General features: G+C 42.6%; 1 protein-coding gene across 2 annotated transcripts; it reads left to right on the top strand.

The window, feature by feature from the left end:
• The first annotated feature begins 4,176 nt into the window (after positions 1-4,176).
• Positions 4,177-13,327, top strand: TMEM150B (transmembrane protein 150B). Of its 2 annotated transcripts, XM_063301180.1 has the most exons (7): positions 4,177-4,294; positions 4,968-5,045; positions 6,648-6,707; positions 7,972-8,039; positions 9,439-9,566; positions 10,335-10,512; positions 12,021-13,327. In XM_063301180.1, the coding sequence occupies exons 2-7, from the start codon at positions 4,981-4,983 to the stop codon at positions 12,218-12,220; spliced, it is 699 nt and encodes a 232-aa protein (XP_063157250.1). In that variant the 5' UTR covers positions 4,177-4,294; positions 4,968-4,980; the 3' UTR covers positions 12,221-13,327. The 2 variants fall into 2 exon arrangements, with proteins under 2 accessions (XP_063157250.1, XP_063157251.1); XM_063301181.1 differs by lacking the exon at positions 4,177-4,294 and having other exon boundaries at positions 4,967-5,045; positions 6,620-6,707.
• The last annotated feature ends 2,423 nt before the right edge of the window (positions 13,328-15,750 follow it).

The following is a 15,750-nucleotide window of genomic DNA, read 5'->3' as shown; positions in this document are numbered from 1 at the left end:
AGTAACATATGGCTGCGAGAGCTGGACCATAAGGAAGGCCGAGAGAAGGAAGATCAATGCTTTTGAACTGTGGTGTTGGAGGAAAATTCTGAGAGTGCCTTGGACTGCAAGAAGATTACACCAGTCCATCCTCCAGGAAATAAAGCCAGACTGCTCACTTGAGGGAACAATATTAAAGGCAAAACTGAAATACTTTGGCCACATAATGAGAAGACAGGACACCCTGGAGAAGATGCTGATGCTAGGGAGAGTGGAAGGCAAAAGGAAGAGGGGCTGACCAAGGGCAAGGTGGATGGATGATATTCTAGAGGTGACGGACTTGTCCCTGGGGGAGCTGGGGGTGTTGATGACCAACAGGAAGCTCTGGCGTGGGCTGGTCCATGAAGTCACAAAGAGTCGGAAGTGACTGAACGAATAAACAACAACAACATTGTTGTCATTAGCATTTGTCTCTCTTCTCTAGTCATTGCACCAAAATTTTTGCAACAAAAATACTGGATAATTTAAAAATGCCTGCTGTTTTTAAATCTCAGGTTCTGTTTTTGCAAGCTTAGGCCTTTATAAAAGATATAAAAGCTGGGCCTTTCCCTTATTTTTCTAAATGTTCCCCTTACATTTATACAAGATCTAACTACAAAAACTGACTTGGCTATTATTTCTGTGTATGGATTCTGTATTATTTTCCCCCCACAAACAATGTGATACCTTAGTTTAAAATATCTAATTTATAGTATTTTTTAATGTTCTCCTGATTTTGGCAGACAACAGGATTATGATCCCCCTGGGGGAAGAAATATATTTTCTACTTTTTTTTTTTAGCTTTCTTTTCAACCTCCCAGGATATTCTAGGACAGACCTCAAAGTGACTATTTTGAAAAAACAAGACTTTAACTCCACCATTGAGCAAGACATTGCTGAGCTCACAAGTTTCAGGCAGCTTAAGAAGATCTCAACAAACACATTGGATTTTTAACACATTACAATAGTTAGCTGATAGGGTACTTACAGTCTGTCTCACATGTAATTTATATTTGCATAACCATCCTGTTTTCTCCTCCTCCTCCACCTTCCCCCAATTTAAATCTGATATCAGTCTAGCCACTCTATGCATCTAATGAAGTGAGCTGCAACTCGCAAAAGCTTATACCTTTTAATAAAATTTGTTAGTTGGAAACTCCTGATATTTTGCCTGCTAGACATAGTGGATCTTACCTCTAATGTACTGTTCTCTCTGTTGCTGGCCATCAGGAAAAAAAAAAATCAAAAGGCATTTTTATGCAGTACTTCTTTCCCTTAACTCAGTTGCACAAATATTGAACAAAGTTCTTGTCTCTCCAGAACTCTGCCATCTAGGGACAGTATTACAGTCTGCAAGATATGGAGTCTAGACATTTGCCCATCAAAATAATTAGCACATTGCAAAACAGTTTGTTAAATGATGTTGATGTAATTCTCTCCTTGACATCATGTTTATTTAGATGTGCAAATGCATTTGAACATCCTCCCTTTGTTCACTTCTCTGTCTCCCCCTACCCAACTTTCTTACTTTGGTAACTATAGTCAAAGAACCAAGATCAAATGAGGTTTCAAGTTCTCATGTGTTGGCCAACTATAATATAACTTAATCTCCCAAGTTTAAGGAAGTTTTTCTGTTGTTTATTCATTCAGTCGCTTCCGACTCTTCGTGACTTCATAGACCAGCCCACACCAGAGCTTCCTGTCGGTCGTCACCACCCCCAGCTCCCCCAAGGACGAGTCCGTCACCTCTAGAATATCATCCATCCACCTTGCCCTTGGTCGGCCCCTCTTCCTTTTGCCCTCCACTCTCCCTAGCATCAGCATCTTCTCCAGGGTGTCCTGTCTTCTCATTATGTGGCCAAAGTATTTCAGTTTTGCCTTTAGTATCATTCCCTCAAGTGAGCAGTCTGGCTTTATTTCCTGGAGGATGGACTGGTGTGATCTTCTTGCAGTCCAAGGCACTCTCAGAGTTTTCCTCCAACACCACAGTTCCAAGGCATCTATCTTCCTTCTCTCAGCCTTCCTTATGGTCCAGCTCTCGCAGCCATATGTTACTACAGGGAACACCATTGCTTTAACTATGTGGACCTTTGTTGTCAGTGTGATGTCTCTGCTCTTAACTATTTTATTGAGATTTGTCATTGCTCTTCTCCCAAGGATTAAGCATCTTCTGATTTCCTGACTGCAGTCAGCATCTGCCATAATCTTTGCGCCTAGAAATACAAAGTCTTTCACTGCCTCTACGTTTTCTCCCTCTATTTGCCAGTTATCAGTCAAGCTGGCAAAAAGAGGGAGAAAACGTAGAGGCAGTGACAGACTTTGTATTTCTAGTTTAGCCAAACTCCCAAAAGCAGAAGGTTTCAGCCTCCTTTCCTCCCAAGTAATGGGGAAGAGAAGCACGTGAACCTGAGACTCATCCCTAAAAGTATTGTATACTAACACCATTGCCTTGCCATCAGTGTTGGAATATAAAATAACACAGTGGTATAATTAACCAAGTCTATACAATATAAGCCATAAAATAATGGTTTTTAATTCAGAGTGGTTAGGTTTATAACATACAACCTGCCCTGGATTCCTCCTTTATTGAAAAATATGGTAAAAGCAGGCAAGATGAGTATAATTAGTTCTGATGGTATTAGTAGGTATTAGCCATATCTTCTCATCTCCATGGCCAGCTTTATAGAATAAACCACAATTGGCTGAGTTCATGCGACAGACTAAGCCACTATATGGCTTGCTTGTTTGTGGCTTAGCAAAATACATAACTCCAGCTATAAGATTAACACTTAGGTTTGGCTTCGTATGCTGTACAAATTCAGCCACTGTGTTTTTTTCCAACAAAGCACATTGCATGAACCCAGTTGCAACAGCACATAATAAAAATCAGAGAAGTTGGCTCTTCTCAGGTTACACAGACATTCACCGTTCAGATCCTAAAACCACTGTCTTTTGATTCATAGGTGACAAAATGTTTCCCACCATCTTTTTACCTGGATCAGCCTTCCGTGTGTTGCTGCAAATCCAGTTTCCTAAACTCAAGATTCCTAGATCCCTTCAAGAAAAAATCCCTGACTTCATGTAAGCTGCAGATTACGTCTGTGCCGGCACCAAGTAATTGTAACATGATATTGCACGAAGAACAGTGAGTGGCACTACTTAAGTTCCTACAAACTGCATCTGGCAAAATCAATTCTGCCGCCAAGGATAATGAGGGTTGTGATCCAAGGCACCTAGTAAGCACCAGAGTTAGGGAAGAGTGGGCTGGAATCAGGATTCTGTGACTTAGAGACCAGCCCTTCCTGCTTGCTTTGAATGCATTTCACCCTTTCACCTCTTCAAGATATAAAGAATGCTCATCTGTCAAGAACAGTGGAAAAACCCAGAGTTTTAGCAGACCTGTGACTTAGCAGCAGAACACCACCTTCCCCCAAAGAGGCAGGTTCCCAGGCCTGGGGAGAGCTGTACAACCAACAAGTAAAATATACACGCAATTAAGCAAAAGCAAATTAATCCTGGCTGGGTTTTCACCTTTACTGTCCTTTAAGGTTGCACTGTGAGGTCGGGACTGGTTAATTCCCCTAGTAGGACTCCCATGCTCGAAACAGCTGTGTGATATGCAGAAGCTCAACAGTTGCAATGAATGAGGGACTTTAAATCAACTAAGCTGCTCAACTTTTTTCCTGAGAATTATGTGAGGGCAGTTTTAAAACTGTATTTTTAATTCATTTCTCTCGAACTTCATGGTTTTTTCTTGCTGGCTGCTGAAGTGCCATCTGGGGCAGAAAGAGGGGGCAGGATTAATGCTCATTCTACAACAGTCTTGGTTCCCATACCCATGTCTTTTTGAATCTCCCAGCAGAGGAGTCTTCCAAAAGTCTTGGACTTTAATTCCCAAAATCCTGAGGACCCATAGCCAGTGGCCATGCTGACTGAAGAGTGTGGGGGTTGCTCCAGCGTATCAAGAACCTACCAGTGCAGGGAGGGATCCTCCTGAAAGAACAAACAAACTCTGACTCTCACAGGGTTTGATAAAGCATAAATGAATCTTGCTTTTGCTGCTAATTATGTAGCAAGGAAGCAGTAGTTGTTGGGACAAAAGTCTCAGGTTGATAGCACCACCACAGTGCCCTTTGCCCCAACTGAGGAGCCCAGAGCTGGGTGTGGTTATTAGAAGACATCCTGGTATACTTTCATTCCTTCTGCAAGAGAGAAAGTTGCATTCCTGAACAGGGGGGGAAAAAAAGCAACACTGCAGCAAGCAGATAATTCCAGGGTAAGGAACTTCTCTATACCCCCTAACTCCAAAGTTTCAGAGAAGAAACAAAGCCAGGAATCTCTGATTCCTTATTAGCCTTTTTGGCTAAGATCAAATGTAGTATCCAATTCTCCAGTTACTTGTTCAAGGCCCCCCCAGCGGGACGCCTCTGTGTGTTGTCTAGGGTCATGGAAAGCAGGACTGTACCAGTTCCCACTTCTTGATATACCTAGATTTCAGTGCATTCTTTCATGGTCCTAGCTATTAGGAAGAAAACCTTTTGCTTTCGTTATTGGCAGGAGCCTATCCTTGCTGGTTGGTTGTTGAGCGAGAGGAATGGCCACGAACATTTATCCGTATTCTCGTAACTAGAGGCTTGACCCACCCTGCTCCCCACCTTTAATTCTTGTGGCATCCAGTTGCAAGTCAGAAGCCTTCTGGAAAGGAGTGATGAGGTTTCCTGGACTTAGCAGACTCAGAAATCATCTCATCAATGGGCTTATCTAAGGAACCCAGGGAATCCTGGCTTGTAATTATTTTATCTATTGGTTGTTGCCAGAGTCCATAGAATCCAGGGATATGGTCTCTGTTCCAGGCTCCAGTCCAGTTGATCCCATTTTGTGCCCCCCAGTCCTGACTCCTGGAACCCGAGGCCACACTTAATGGTTTCTTCCTGTGTTTTTGTCTTCAGGTGTACCGTCACCATGTGGCTTTGGCCTCTGCTTCCTGTGTTCCTGGCTGTAGGGGGCATATCTGGCTTCTGGGTTGTGTGAGTAATAAATGTATGGTGGGGCAACTAGGTGAGGCTCAGGGCTGGCTGGGGCACATATCAGGAATTGAAGCATAACAGCTTAGATCGGGTATCGGGGGCGGGGGATGGAAAGCTCAGAGGTAGCAGAAAAGCCCAATTTACTTCCTGGACTTCTTGGCAGAAAAGATCTTACAACAAGGGATGGGAATCTTTGTTCTTTCCCTGAGATCTTGGAAAAGGGATGCTTATCAAAGATACTTCCTACATCCCTACAGGAGAGGCTTTTTGCCCCACTGAAATGAGGTGTATCCAACTTTTAACCCAGCCTGCTAGCCACCATCATCCTTTTAACTATCACAATAGTTTGATCTGCAGCCATTCTAAGTAAGTCGTATTAACTTCCTCTGATGAGGGAACAGTATGGTGCATAATAAGATGTTGCATAATAAGATAAAGGATAAAGCAAGAAGAGCAGGCCTGGCCTCACCCCAGCCTATCCAGCTGTTAACCCTTTAATGGCACAAAATAGAGTACATAAATAAGGGCTTACTTCTAATCTTTAATTAGGCAGTTTGGTTGTCATCTTTACACAAAGAATCTATGTTTTCTTTTAAAATGTTCTGTAATCAGAACAAATTGGCTTGCTCTGGCTTATTTGTTCATTCTGTGGGAATTGCTGCATCCATTTGGCCGTACAGGTTCCTCCGGTACTTGGGAAAGTTTGCGAAGTTTTAAATAGGGTGAACAGGCTTTAATGTCTAAGGAATCATTGGCAGGGCTACAGCCTGAGCCCCAAACTTTGCTGCCTTCAGTAATCCCAGATATTTGAAGTAACAAGATTCACACATCATGCTGGGCCAAAATGTCTTTCATTTAATGTTGGCTATGTAACAAGTTCTCCTCCTTCTCCTTCCTGCCAGCTCATCTGGTAGATTAATACTAGCTTTCCTCTGGGCCCCAGAAATTTTGAGACCTCAATTCTTAGAATTCCCAACAAACCTCACATCTGGAGGGCTTCAGATTAGAGAAGGCTGATTTACATTAAAAGTACTTATGCCTTTGAGAAATCACTGCTGGGGGGAGCACTGGGTGTTCTGTACTAGGATTGTGCATACTTCAAAAAAAATGAGGAAAATGGCTTTGGATTTCATTCAAGTAGAGAATTTCTCTAGTATTCATCAGAACCTGGCCTTTTGGGGGGGTTTTGCATGAGTGTGAAAAAAAGGTGCTGTCATTGTTTTAAGAGTCATGCTAACTTTAATGGTGGGGCAAAGTATCATGTGAACAAACTGCTCTGCTCACACATAGTCCAAAAAATACTTCTTCCAAATCATTTTCAAAGTGTGCACAGCTCTAATGTGTCTTATGTGCCAGGAGCATGTACTGGGCAGAAGGATGTCAAAATCTGCAAGATGGCAGCCATGGCATCACAATGAAACCCTGTCCTTTAGTGCATGTACAGGAGAGCGGGGTGTCAGTCGTGCTATCGCACCCACTGACTTGCATATTTTGACACTCCCATGGTTGTGCCTGCAATATATTGTTTAAATTAACTAGGCATAATAAACTAAGCTTCAATGTGACCATTCTAGCTGTTTCATCAGGTTCCCATTTCTTCAGATTTGCCATGGCAGTTGCAAATGGCTCCGTCAACATTACAGAAGCATTTCCATATATCAGGTATGGGCTGATTCTTTGGGAAAAAAAGTTACCTAACCACCTCACAGACTATTTTCCAGAGGATCTTATTTTGCTCTAATCTTGTTCTTGCCCCAATTAATGAAAGCCAGGTTATCTTTGGTGGAGGTGAAGGACCTTTTTGTAGTTGCCCCGATTTTATGGAACAGCCTCTCCAACTTGTCTGTTTCCTTCTATTTTTAACCCTTATGATTTAGGACAGTGTTTTCCAACCTTGGCAATTTCCAGGTGTGTGGACTTCAACTCCCAGAATTCTCCCCAATGGCTATGATGGCTGTAGAATTCTGGGAGTTGAAGTCCACATACCTGGAAATTGCCAAGGTTGGGAAACACTGTCCTAAATCATAAGGGGCAAACATGTCAGCAAGCAAAAAACAGGATTTAGGATAAGGTGGACTGACTTTTAAGAAAGGCTTTTGGACAGGTGGGAGAAGGGTTTCAGCCTCCAAGGGGAAAACAATATATGATTTCATACTTCATTGTTACTTTTTTTTAATCTGTTCAATCATGTCTGATTCTCAGAGACTGCCTAGACAAGTCCCTGCAGTTTTATTGGCAAGGTTTTTCAGAAGTGGTTTGCCATTGCCTCCTTCCTAGGGCTGGCGACTAGGGAAAGTGACTGGCCCAAGGTCACCCTAAGGTGGGACTAGAACTCAGGGTCTCCCAGTTTCTAGCCTGGTGCTTTAACCACTACACCAAACTGGCTCTCGTTAATAATGTGTGTTAATAACCACATGCGCCAGTTGAGTTGTGGCATGTGTATTAATTGTCCTGCTCATCCAGATTTGCTTAAGAGATTGACAAATCTAGTCTAAATGTAATTGATTTTTACATTTGCATTTACATTTGATCTTGGGAAAAGAGCAGAGACGGGGTGGAAAACATTCACCCTTCAAAAGATGCAGAAGGGGTGGAGGGCAAGCAGGGGCACAGGGTGAAAGGGGACATTATTCTGCCTAGCCTAGCCTATAGACTTCGTCAACTTTCCGTTACACAGAGAACATTCTTTAACCCAAGTATATACTAGAAAAATCAACCGTTGGATTTCTTTTTTCTCAAACTGAGCTTTGCCCCAGGGTAGGGTAATGAGAGTTGTAACCTAATAAAACTGGGTACCAGGCTGGGGAAAGGCAATCTTTGAATATAGCATTCCTGGATGAGGACTTCTGAGACAGAGAGGAAAACAGCCCCAGCTTCTAAAAATTACTTCTTGTTATGTGAAATTTCCTAATTTCTCATTTCTCAGCACGTGTGGTGCTTATCCACCCCAGAGTTGTGTATTTGGACAAATTCTTAATCTAGGAGCCTTTTTAGGTAAGGTATTTCTCTCCATCTATTCCCATTCTGTAAACTGCTACAAGATCTTGTAGTTAATAGCTTAATACATCAATCAATCAATCAATCAGCTGGCTCAATCTGTCCTTTCTTACAATGGACAGTCCTGACTTTTGGGATCCTGATGATTCACCACCTCTGTTTTTGCCTTTCAGAAGAAGGTGTTGTGACTTGTTAAACTGTTTTAATTCAGATTCACTCCTTCGATAGAGCTTGTTTGTAAGAAAAAGTCAAGGATTTTAGAACTTTGAATGTGTTGCACAGTTCTCAGGTTTTGCACAGAATTATGGCTTAGCATGTTGTGTGAATCCAGACATTGTGGCTAATAAATGTGTTCTTTGGTTCAATTAATTGTAGGATCCTTTATAGTTGTGCCAATGTTGTCAATGAACTGTTAATGCCCATAGAATTTATGTCTTTAGTGAAATGCAGCAGACCCAAGGATGTGTAATGACTGCTGCCTTATCTCTCTCCTTTCTGCAGTTAAATACAGGGTCAATGTGTTAGAATAACGGTTAGTCTTGGCACCTCTCTTATGTCAAAGCTGCTATGTTGCATTTCAAAGAAAGTTACCCTAGTGCCTTCACACTGAGTGGTACTCACGTCTCCTTTCTCGTTATCTTGCATCCGGCTCAGTTGTAAAGTAATTCTCCCTTGTAATTGGGGCCGCTAGAGATGTGTGCATACTTAAACTGTCTTTGATCAAAATTCTATATGAGATCTGTATAACTTTGGAGCTTTTGCTCTTGGCTCATCTGGGTGCAAGAAACCAGTGACTCACCATAACGTGCTAGCTTTGAAATAATAAAACACTCAGCAGATTCTTTCCAGTTATTGGAAAAAAATCAAAAGTCTGGCGTCACCTTTTCTGACTAACAAAGGTTATTAAAAGGCATGAGCTCAGCTGCCTTTCAATAAAATTTGTTACTCAGAAAAGATGCTATCAGACGCCTTCTGAATTTTTACCATCATAGACTAAGGACAGCTCTCCTCCTACACTGTCTACAAGAAGCACCATTGCCTGTTGTTGGTGTTTCTTGAGTGAGTTTTCCACTACACTTAGGTGTTGAACAAACCAAAGATGGTTTATTCAGTGAACCATGTTGAAACAAACCATGGCTTAGCATAATATCTGAACCAACCAGTATGATCTGTTCAAGCACAATTACTTCTCTACTGTCTTTCAAAGAACGTGGGTCATTTACCACTGTGTAGGGAAAGAAGTAAGGTAGATGTATATTTTGACATTGGTAAAGAGCAGCAGATTCTTTATGGGATGTGTGTGACAATAGTGGGACAGCAGATTAAGCTATAAATCTGACTAATAATAATAAATAATAATAATAATAGAAGAAATGTATCATGCTGTTACTTTCAGGTGTGGTGATCTGCTTTCTAAAGTACCAACAAGTCCGAGATTACGGCTGTCACTCCCATCTGAATCTAGTTGGACTCCTTTTAGGCATCCTTTGTGCCTTTGGTGCCTCATTAGTGGGCAACTTCCAGGTAAGATACTACTGAGGTGCGGAAGGACCAGAGCATGGGGAAGAGAAAGGCAAGGTTCTTCTACGCTTTCATAGTTTCAACATAGTTTCGCTCCTTAAACCTACCCCCCGCAACTTTTTGAAGGTGATCTACATTTATTCTCACCACACCGCAGCTTAACTTGAAGCTCGGAGAACCACCAAGAAGCTCCCCTATTCATGCTGTTGTTTTCTACAACACCATCGCAGTGGCTACTTGGGGTGGGGGGCTGACAATCGACGGCAGCACCATTCTCCTGCCCAGTGCGAGATGTCAGTGCTCAGGAGAGAACAAAGTATGTTTATTTAATTAATGTATTAGATGTTTATCCCACCTTTAATTTGGACAACTCAAGGTGGCATACACGATGCTCCCTTTTCCTATTTTCCCCATGACAACAATGCCGTGAGGTGGGTTGGGCGGAGAGAGAGTGACTGGCCCAAAGTCACTCAGCCAACTTTCATACCGAAGAAGGACTAGGACTCACCATCTCCTGGTTTCTAGCCCAGCACTTTATCCACTGCACCAAACTGGTTCTCATTACTGAGATCCTTTAATTTAAATCAGCACTAAAGACTGTTAGGAGTCCTCCCTGTGGGACGACTCCAGTATCTGAAGCCAGGAAGCAGCATCTTTCCAGCGTGTACTACTGGATTGCACCATTTATATAACTGGGATGTAGAATGTATTATGCTCTTCCTCATCATTTAAAGATGTGGGATGACCCTTTTGCTTTTCCCCCTTCTGCAGCAATATAACCAACTGGAAGTCCATTTGACAGGCGCCTTCTTGGCTTTTGTGGTTGGCATCCTTTATTTCTGGGTCCAGACCTTTCTGACCAACCAAGTGAAACCAAGACATGGAGGGAGATGGATTGGACCACTCCGGTTCTTTCTCAGCTTTTGTGGTTCTGCCTTGATTATTTCCAGTATCCTGAATAAGAGATCTGCATAGCAGGAGGAAGGTGGGCTACGGGAAGAATTAGAGTTCTGGAGCAGGGCTGTGCAGAAAGGGAAGGTACAGCTGGTACAGGTAGTCCTTGCTTAACGACCACAATTGGGACTGGAATTTTGGTTGCTAAGAGAATCCAACCCAATGTTACGACCTTTATTGTGGCGGTCATTAAGCGAACCACCATGGGCATTAAGCAAACCATGTGTTCGTTAAGGGAATCACACAATTCCCCATTGCTTTTGCTTGCCAGAAGCCAGCTGGGAAGGTCGAAAATGGCAATCGTGTGATCGTGAGGATGCTAGGATTTTGGGTGTGAGGACCAGTTGCTAGTTGGTTTTTTCAGCACCATTGTAAGTCCAAACCATCATTGCGCATTAAGCAAGGACTACCTATAGTCTTCAGGGCTGAAGAGACAGGAGAGGTAGAATCCCAGTGACTGTTGCCCTAACATTTGTTTAGAAATGCTGTGAGCCTCATGGGATTTTCTCTGAAGATGTGTTGGGGAGTGTTGCAAGATAGAGAAGTCTTTAAATCCTTAGGGAATGGTATAGAAGAATCTCTTGTTAAGAGCCTGGGTACACCAGCACCTTTCCCAAAGCTGTTGCCAGAAAGCGACCCAGTCAGGGTCCTGATGTGTCCCTTGAACTGGTGGTGGTGGATCTTCTGTATTTGTTTCCTCATTTGGTTGGCTCACCTATTCTCTGGCCCCAAGAGAATAGGACATGAGGAGCAAGAACTTCTGTCATTAATTAGCAATCCTATCCTTGGCAAGCTAGAACTTTGCAAAGAGGAAGATGAGTCCTGCTCATTTGACAAGATTCACAGATTACTTAGCTGCCATTGAGTTGAGCTCAACTCCTTTTGAATGTATAGACTGATTTGACCTTTCTTTAGTACCAATCAATCGACTTTATGGTTCAGTTTTATCCATGAGCCCCAGTTATTGTGGATTGTAAAGGTGCTTTACAGAATCCAGCCATTTCTGGCTTAGTTAGCAAGCCATGGTTTAACACAGCCATAAGCAACCTTTTAGCTGCTAAGGTGCTACTTATCTTTCACATTTTTCAGCCTTGGAGGACAATGAGGACAGTGATGGCTGACATCTCTGGAAGGGCTAGGGCCCAAACTTTGGGGCCCTAATTTTCATAGAGGAGGAGGAAGGGGCTAGTAAAAAAATATTTTTACCCTATTTTCACATGTATACACTTCCCTCACAAAGAGCTAAGAACTGTGTTGCTGAAATCTGCTGCCATATTTTGGTGGTATAGTCTTGGAACTCAAAAATGGGGCTGAGGGTTATATGCAACCCATCTCTGGCTTAGCAAGACTGATGTGAACCTGTTTGTGTCTTCCTACAAAGGACCACTCCCCACTTCCCATCAAACTGAAGCCATCCCTGGAATTTATCTCACCCTCTCCAACTCTGTGGTGAGCTTGGCACTACTAGCTGGAAAGTATGAGGCCTTGACTTTTTAACTCCAGCGGTTGCCCTTTTTTTCATGCAACTGGATTCTGAGGCTGCCTACTGCGAATGGGCCCTGGCCATGGACCTCTTCCTGCTCTTTGGCCTCTTTGTGGTGGATTTCCGGCACATGGGGGGCTGCTCGGTCCACGTACGCCACCGCTTTGCAGATGAGAATTCCCGGGATGTCCAGCCCTCAGTACAGACCCTTGCGCTCTGATTCCTCACCGAGAAGAAGGTGTCTCGGTGAACCTGTCTGTGCACCAAGCCTGTTTTTCTGGTGGGAAACATCACCAGGTCCAGCACTTGGCTAGGAGGGAAAGAGAACCTAAAATGTGGCCTGACCTCAGTCTATCATTTTCTCATTTGGAAAGTCGTCTTAGCTGTGAGTCCTCATCTTGGACCCATGTAATTCTGTTGTAGAGCAGAAATGTCACAAGTGTCCTTTATAAGGGTTCAGCCGTTTTCTTCTTCTGACAAGGAAGCTAGCCCCTGTGTTTTTCACCGGAAAATCCACCTATCATCTCCTTTGTTTGTTCTCTGCGCTGCTATTTTTTAAAAAAAATCTAATTATCTGCTAGTAACCTCCCAATTGGCCAGCTCACCTCCCCAGAACCACTTTGATGGAAGAATCCCAGTTACAAACTGTGAAGTGATGAGGCCTTGTTTTTTACCTCCTGGTATGACTATTAACTCCCTTCAGCATAGATGAAAGTGAATAGTTTTTCTACTATTTACTCTTCTTCCATCATTGCCAGCCTAGCCGTGGGGGAGAACAAAGGAACCAGACAAAAACGCTCCACGGCCATTTTGCACAGTAGATCTTGCTGCCTCAAAGCTGACTTAACTACATATACTTATAATCTAAAACCAGTTTAAACAGGGGTAGCCCTACAGAATGGTTATGCCTATATGTGTATGAATCGCTTCTTTCAGACATGCAAGATAATACTATCCAACTTCTTAAAATGTGTCTGTGTATACACTAGATATATACTCAAAAGAGTGAATCCAAGTTCTACTAGAAGCCAACAACTTTGGGAGTCCTTCCTCTGATCAAAAAGGAATTTGTTTTTCCTAATATTTAAGATCGAGGACTGGAGTTGAATTATCCCATTGTTGGGCCATATCTGAAAATCCAAAGCTGCCCTCTTTATGTTTTCCTCAAGACTTTGCCCAAATTATATTCTACCACAAGAGGGAAAAAGTTCCTATATTCCTCCCTGCCAACTTGTATTTTAACTACTGTACTCATAATAACTTTTCCTGGCTCAACTTCAGTTCTTTTGTGGGGGGAAATTAATAAATTTAGAGTCTTCAGTTCCTATCTTGTTCACAGAAGAATGTTTCCTTTTTTTGCCTAGACCATAGCAGGTCTGGTGCATTTATATGCAGTATTAATATTATATTGAATATATTTAACTTGTTGACTGTGTAGAAAATAGACAGGCAGTATCTTTCAGAGATTTGGAGATAAAACCAACTGAAGATTGAAAAACTTTCTAAGATGGAACAATAAATTTTTAGCGAAGTGGGAAAGATTCCCAGACAGATTTCTACAAGTGGGAAAGTGAATTCTGATGATCAGAGGATGTTGACTAGTTCTGTGTTTCTTTGGAAAGGAGACAGTAAAGAGAATTGATCAGTCCTAAAGCAAAGCATGCTGGGAATATGTATAAAAAGATGGTGCCCTCTGACTGGACAGTGTTCCCCCATATAATGTTATCTCCTCACACACATTGCTCTCATTGCACCTTCAGTGCTTTTTCTTCACACACCCCAAAGTCCACTTTTCCTTGTTAATAATGGAATTTATATACTTGGTAATTGTCTTGCAGGTAACCCATCACCTTTTAGTCTCACTTTTTCATTCTGTATGCAACCCTTTCTCTGCAACCCCTTTCATGCCTATAACCTTTACATGAATCATTTCACTTTCCTAGACCCTACTTGTACACGAATTCACATACCATCTACTAATTTTCAACACAGAGTGCCTTCCTTTGTAACACACAGATCTGACCTCATAGTCTTATCTTCCAGCCTTGTTTTCCAGCACCCACTTTTATATACATACCCCATCTTTCCTCATTCCTGGAAAACACCGAAATCTGTCCTTAAAGTCCCTGAAGATATGGTCATTAGTTTCAACTGTACATCCAATATCCTGCGTGGAAGTACGTTTGTCTAAAACTCAACTCAGATGCCCCTCTGCTTTGTATAGCCCCATCCCTTGATGGCCGTACCCTTGGAGCCTGAAATAATTGCAGGTTCTCTCTTGGTGATGGGGGTGTGAGCTTTTTCTCAAGCAAAATGACTGTAGAATGTATCTGTGTCTATAGCATAGGAATGGTATCATGATACTCCCCCAAGGTAGCTAGAACCAGTTTCCTTGACAAGACCTTGTTGATGGTTTTATCTATATTCAAGACCGCACCTCTCAAAGGTTGAGTGGAAATGACATTTGAGTTCTCAGCAGCAAAAGAATTTGAGTGATTGTATTTTTTTTTTCTGAGCAATATTTAGATTCCCCCCAGAGATGACAGAACATCGGAGGACTGGACTATCAGATGGAAGAGGAGAGAGGAGATGGGTGTGTGTGTGTGCATTTGCATGTGTGTACACAAACAATAAGAATGGATTCACAAAAGAGATGGACAGACACAGCTAGAAAATGGGGCAGAAGGGAAGTAGATTACATACAATTCCAGTTCATGTGCACGCCCGCATGCGTCTTTGCCCATCACTTGTGCTTCCCCTCCCAGCTGAGAGAGAGAATCAGCTAGAGCAGGATGGGGAGGAGGAAGAAGAAACAGGATTGATTTTGGAGAGTTCCCACCAACATACCCTACCTCAAGGTCCCTAGCTGCAGTATCAGAACACGAATGTCTCACTGCCCGTTGATTTATAAATCTGTAGTAGTTCTTGCTCCAGTCTCCCCACCCCAACTACTAATGCCTGTGAACACTGTCCATTGTCCAAAAGGAATCCTGCCAGACAATCTGTGTCTCCGACAGTGTCTGAGTTTGGGGCAATGTTGAGGCAGCAGGTTCTAACCCTGGTGTCCCCACACTCCTCTGCCTTCCAGGGGCATCCACAGCAAGGGGAAAGCTTGTCAAAAAAGCCAAGTGGCAACTGCAACCAGGTAATCCAAACTCTGTCTCTATTTTATGAGACCCCCCCCACCTGCTGCCTTCAATCAATAACACAGTACTCTCTAGTCACCACTGAGCATTCCCTTCTCATCTCCCCCCACCCAAACATAGACAGACAGACAGACAGACATACCCAGACACATAGGAATGCCTTGTGCATGTGGGACCAGGCCCTTTGCAAAAAGGACCAAGGACTTGGGAAAAGAGATGGGTTATATATAACCCATTGAAGAGTTTAAGAGTTCTGTCAGGGCTGCTAAAATTACATGAGACAGAGCCAATGAGAAGCTGGGATCAGTGGGCATATTCAATTCTTTGCGATACTGCCAGCCAGCAGACATTATAGAAATGCTTAAAAAAAAACAACAACCTAATTTTGGTAGTAGAAGGACACAGGCAAAAACAGAATAGGATGGGATGTTATGAAATGTACTCTTGTTTCTTTTATAAATTCAGGGACAGCTGAAAAAAAATTCCTATCTTAAAATAGCGTTTGCCCTTAATACAGACACAATTTAAAATCTGCCAGTGACCTCTTTAAAGAGCTGTAATATGAAGCAGGAGAAGTGCACAATAAAAAACAAATCTGAAGTTC

Source organism: Candoia aspera, chromosome 4 (assembly GCF_035149785.1).
Source record: "Candoia aspera isolate rCanAsp1 chromosome 4, rCanAsp1.hap2, whole genome shotgun sequence".
Taxonomy (NCBI): domain Eukaryota; kingdom Metazoa; phylum Chordata; class Lepidosauria; order Squamata; family Boidae; genus Candoia; species Candoia aspera.
The sequence above is the reverse complement of the archived record's forward strand: the minus strand, read 5'-3'. Positions and strand labels throughout refer to the sequence as shown.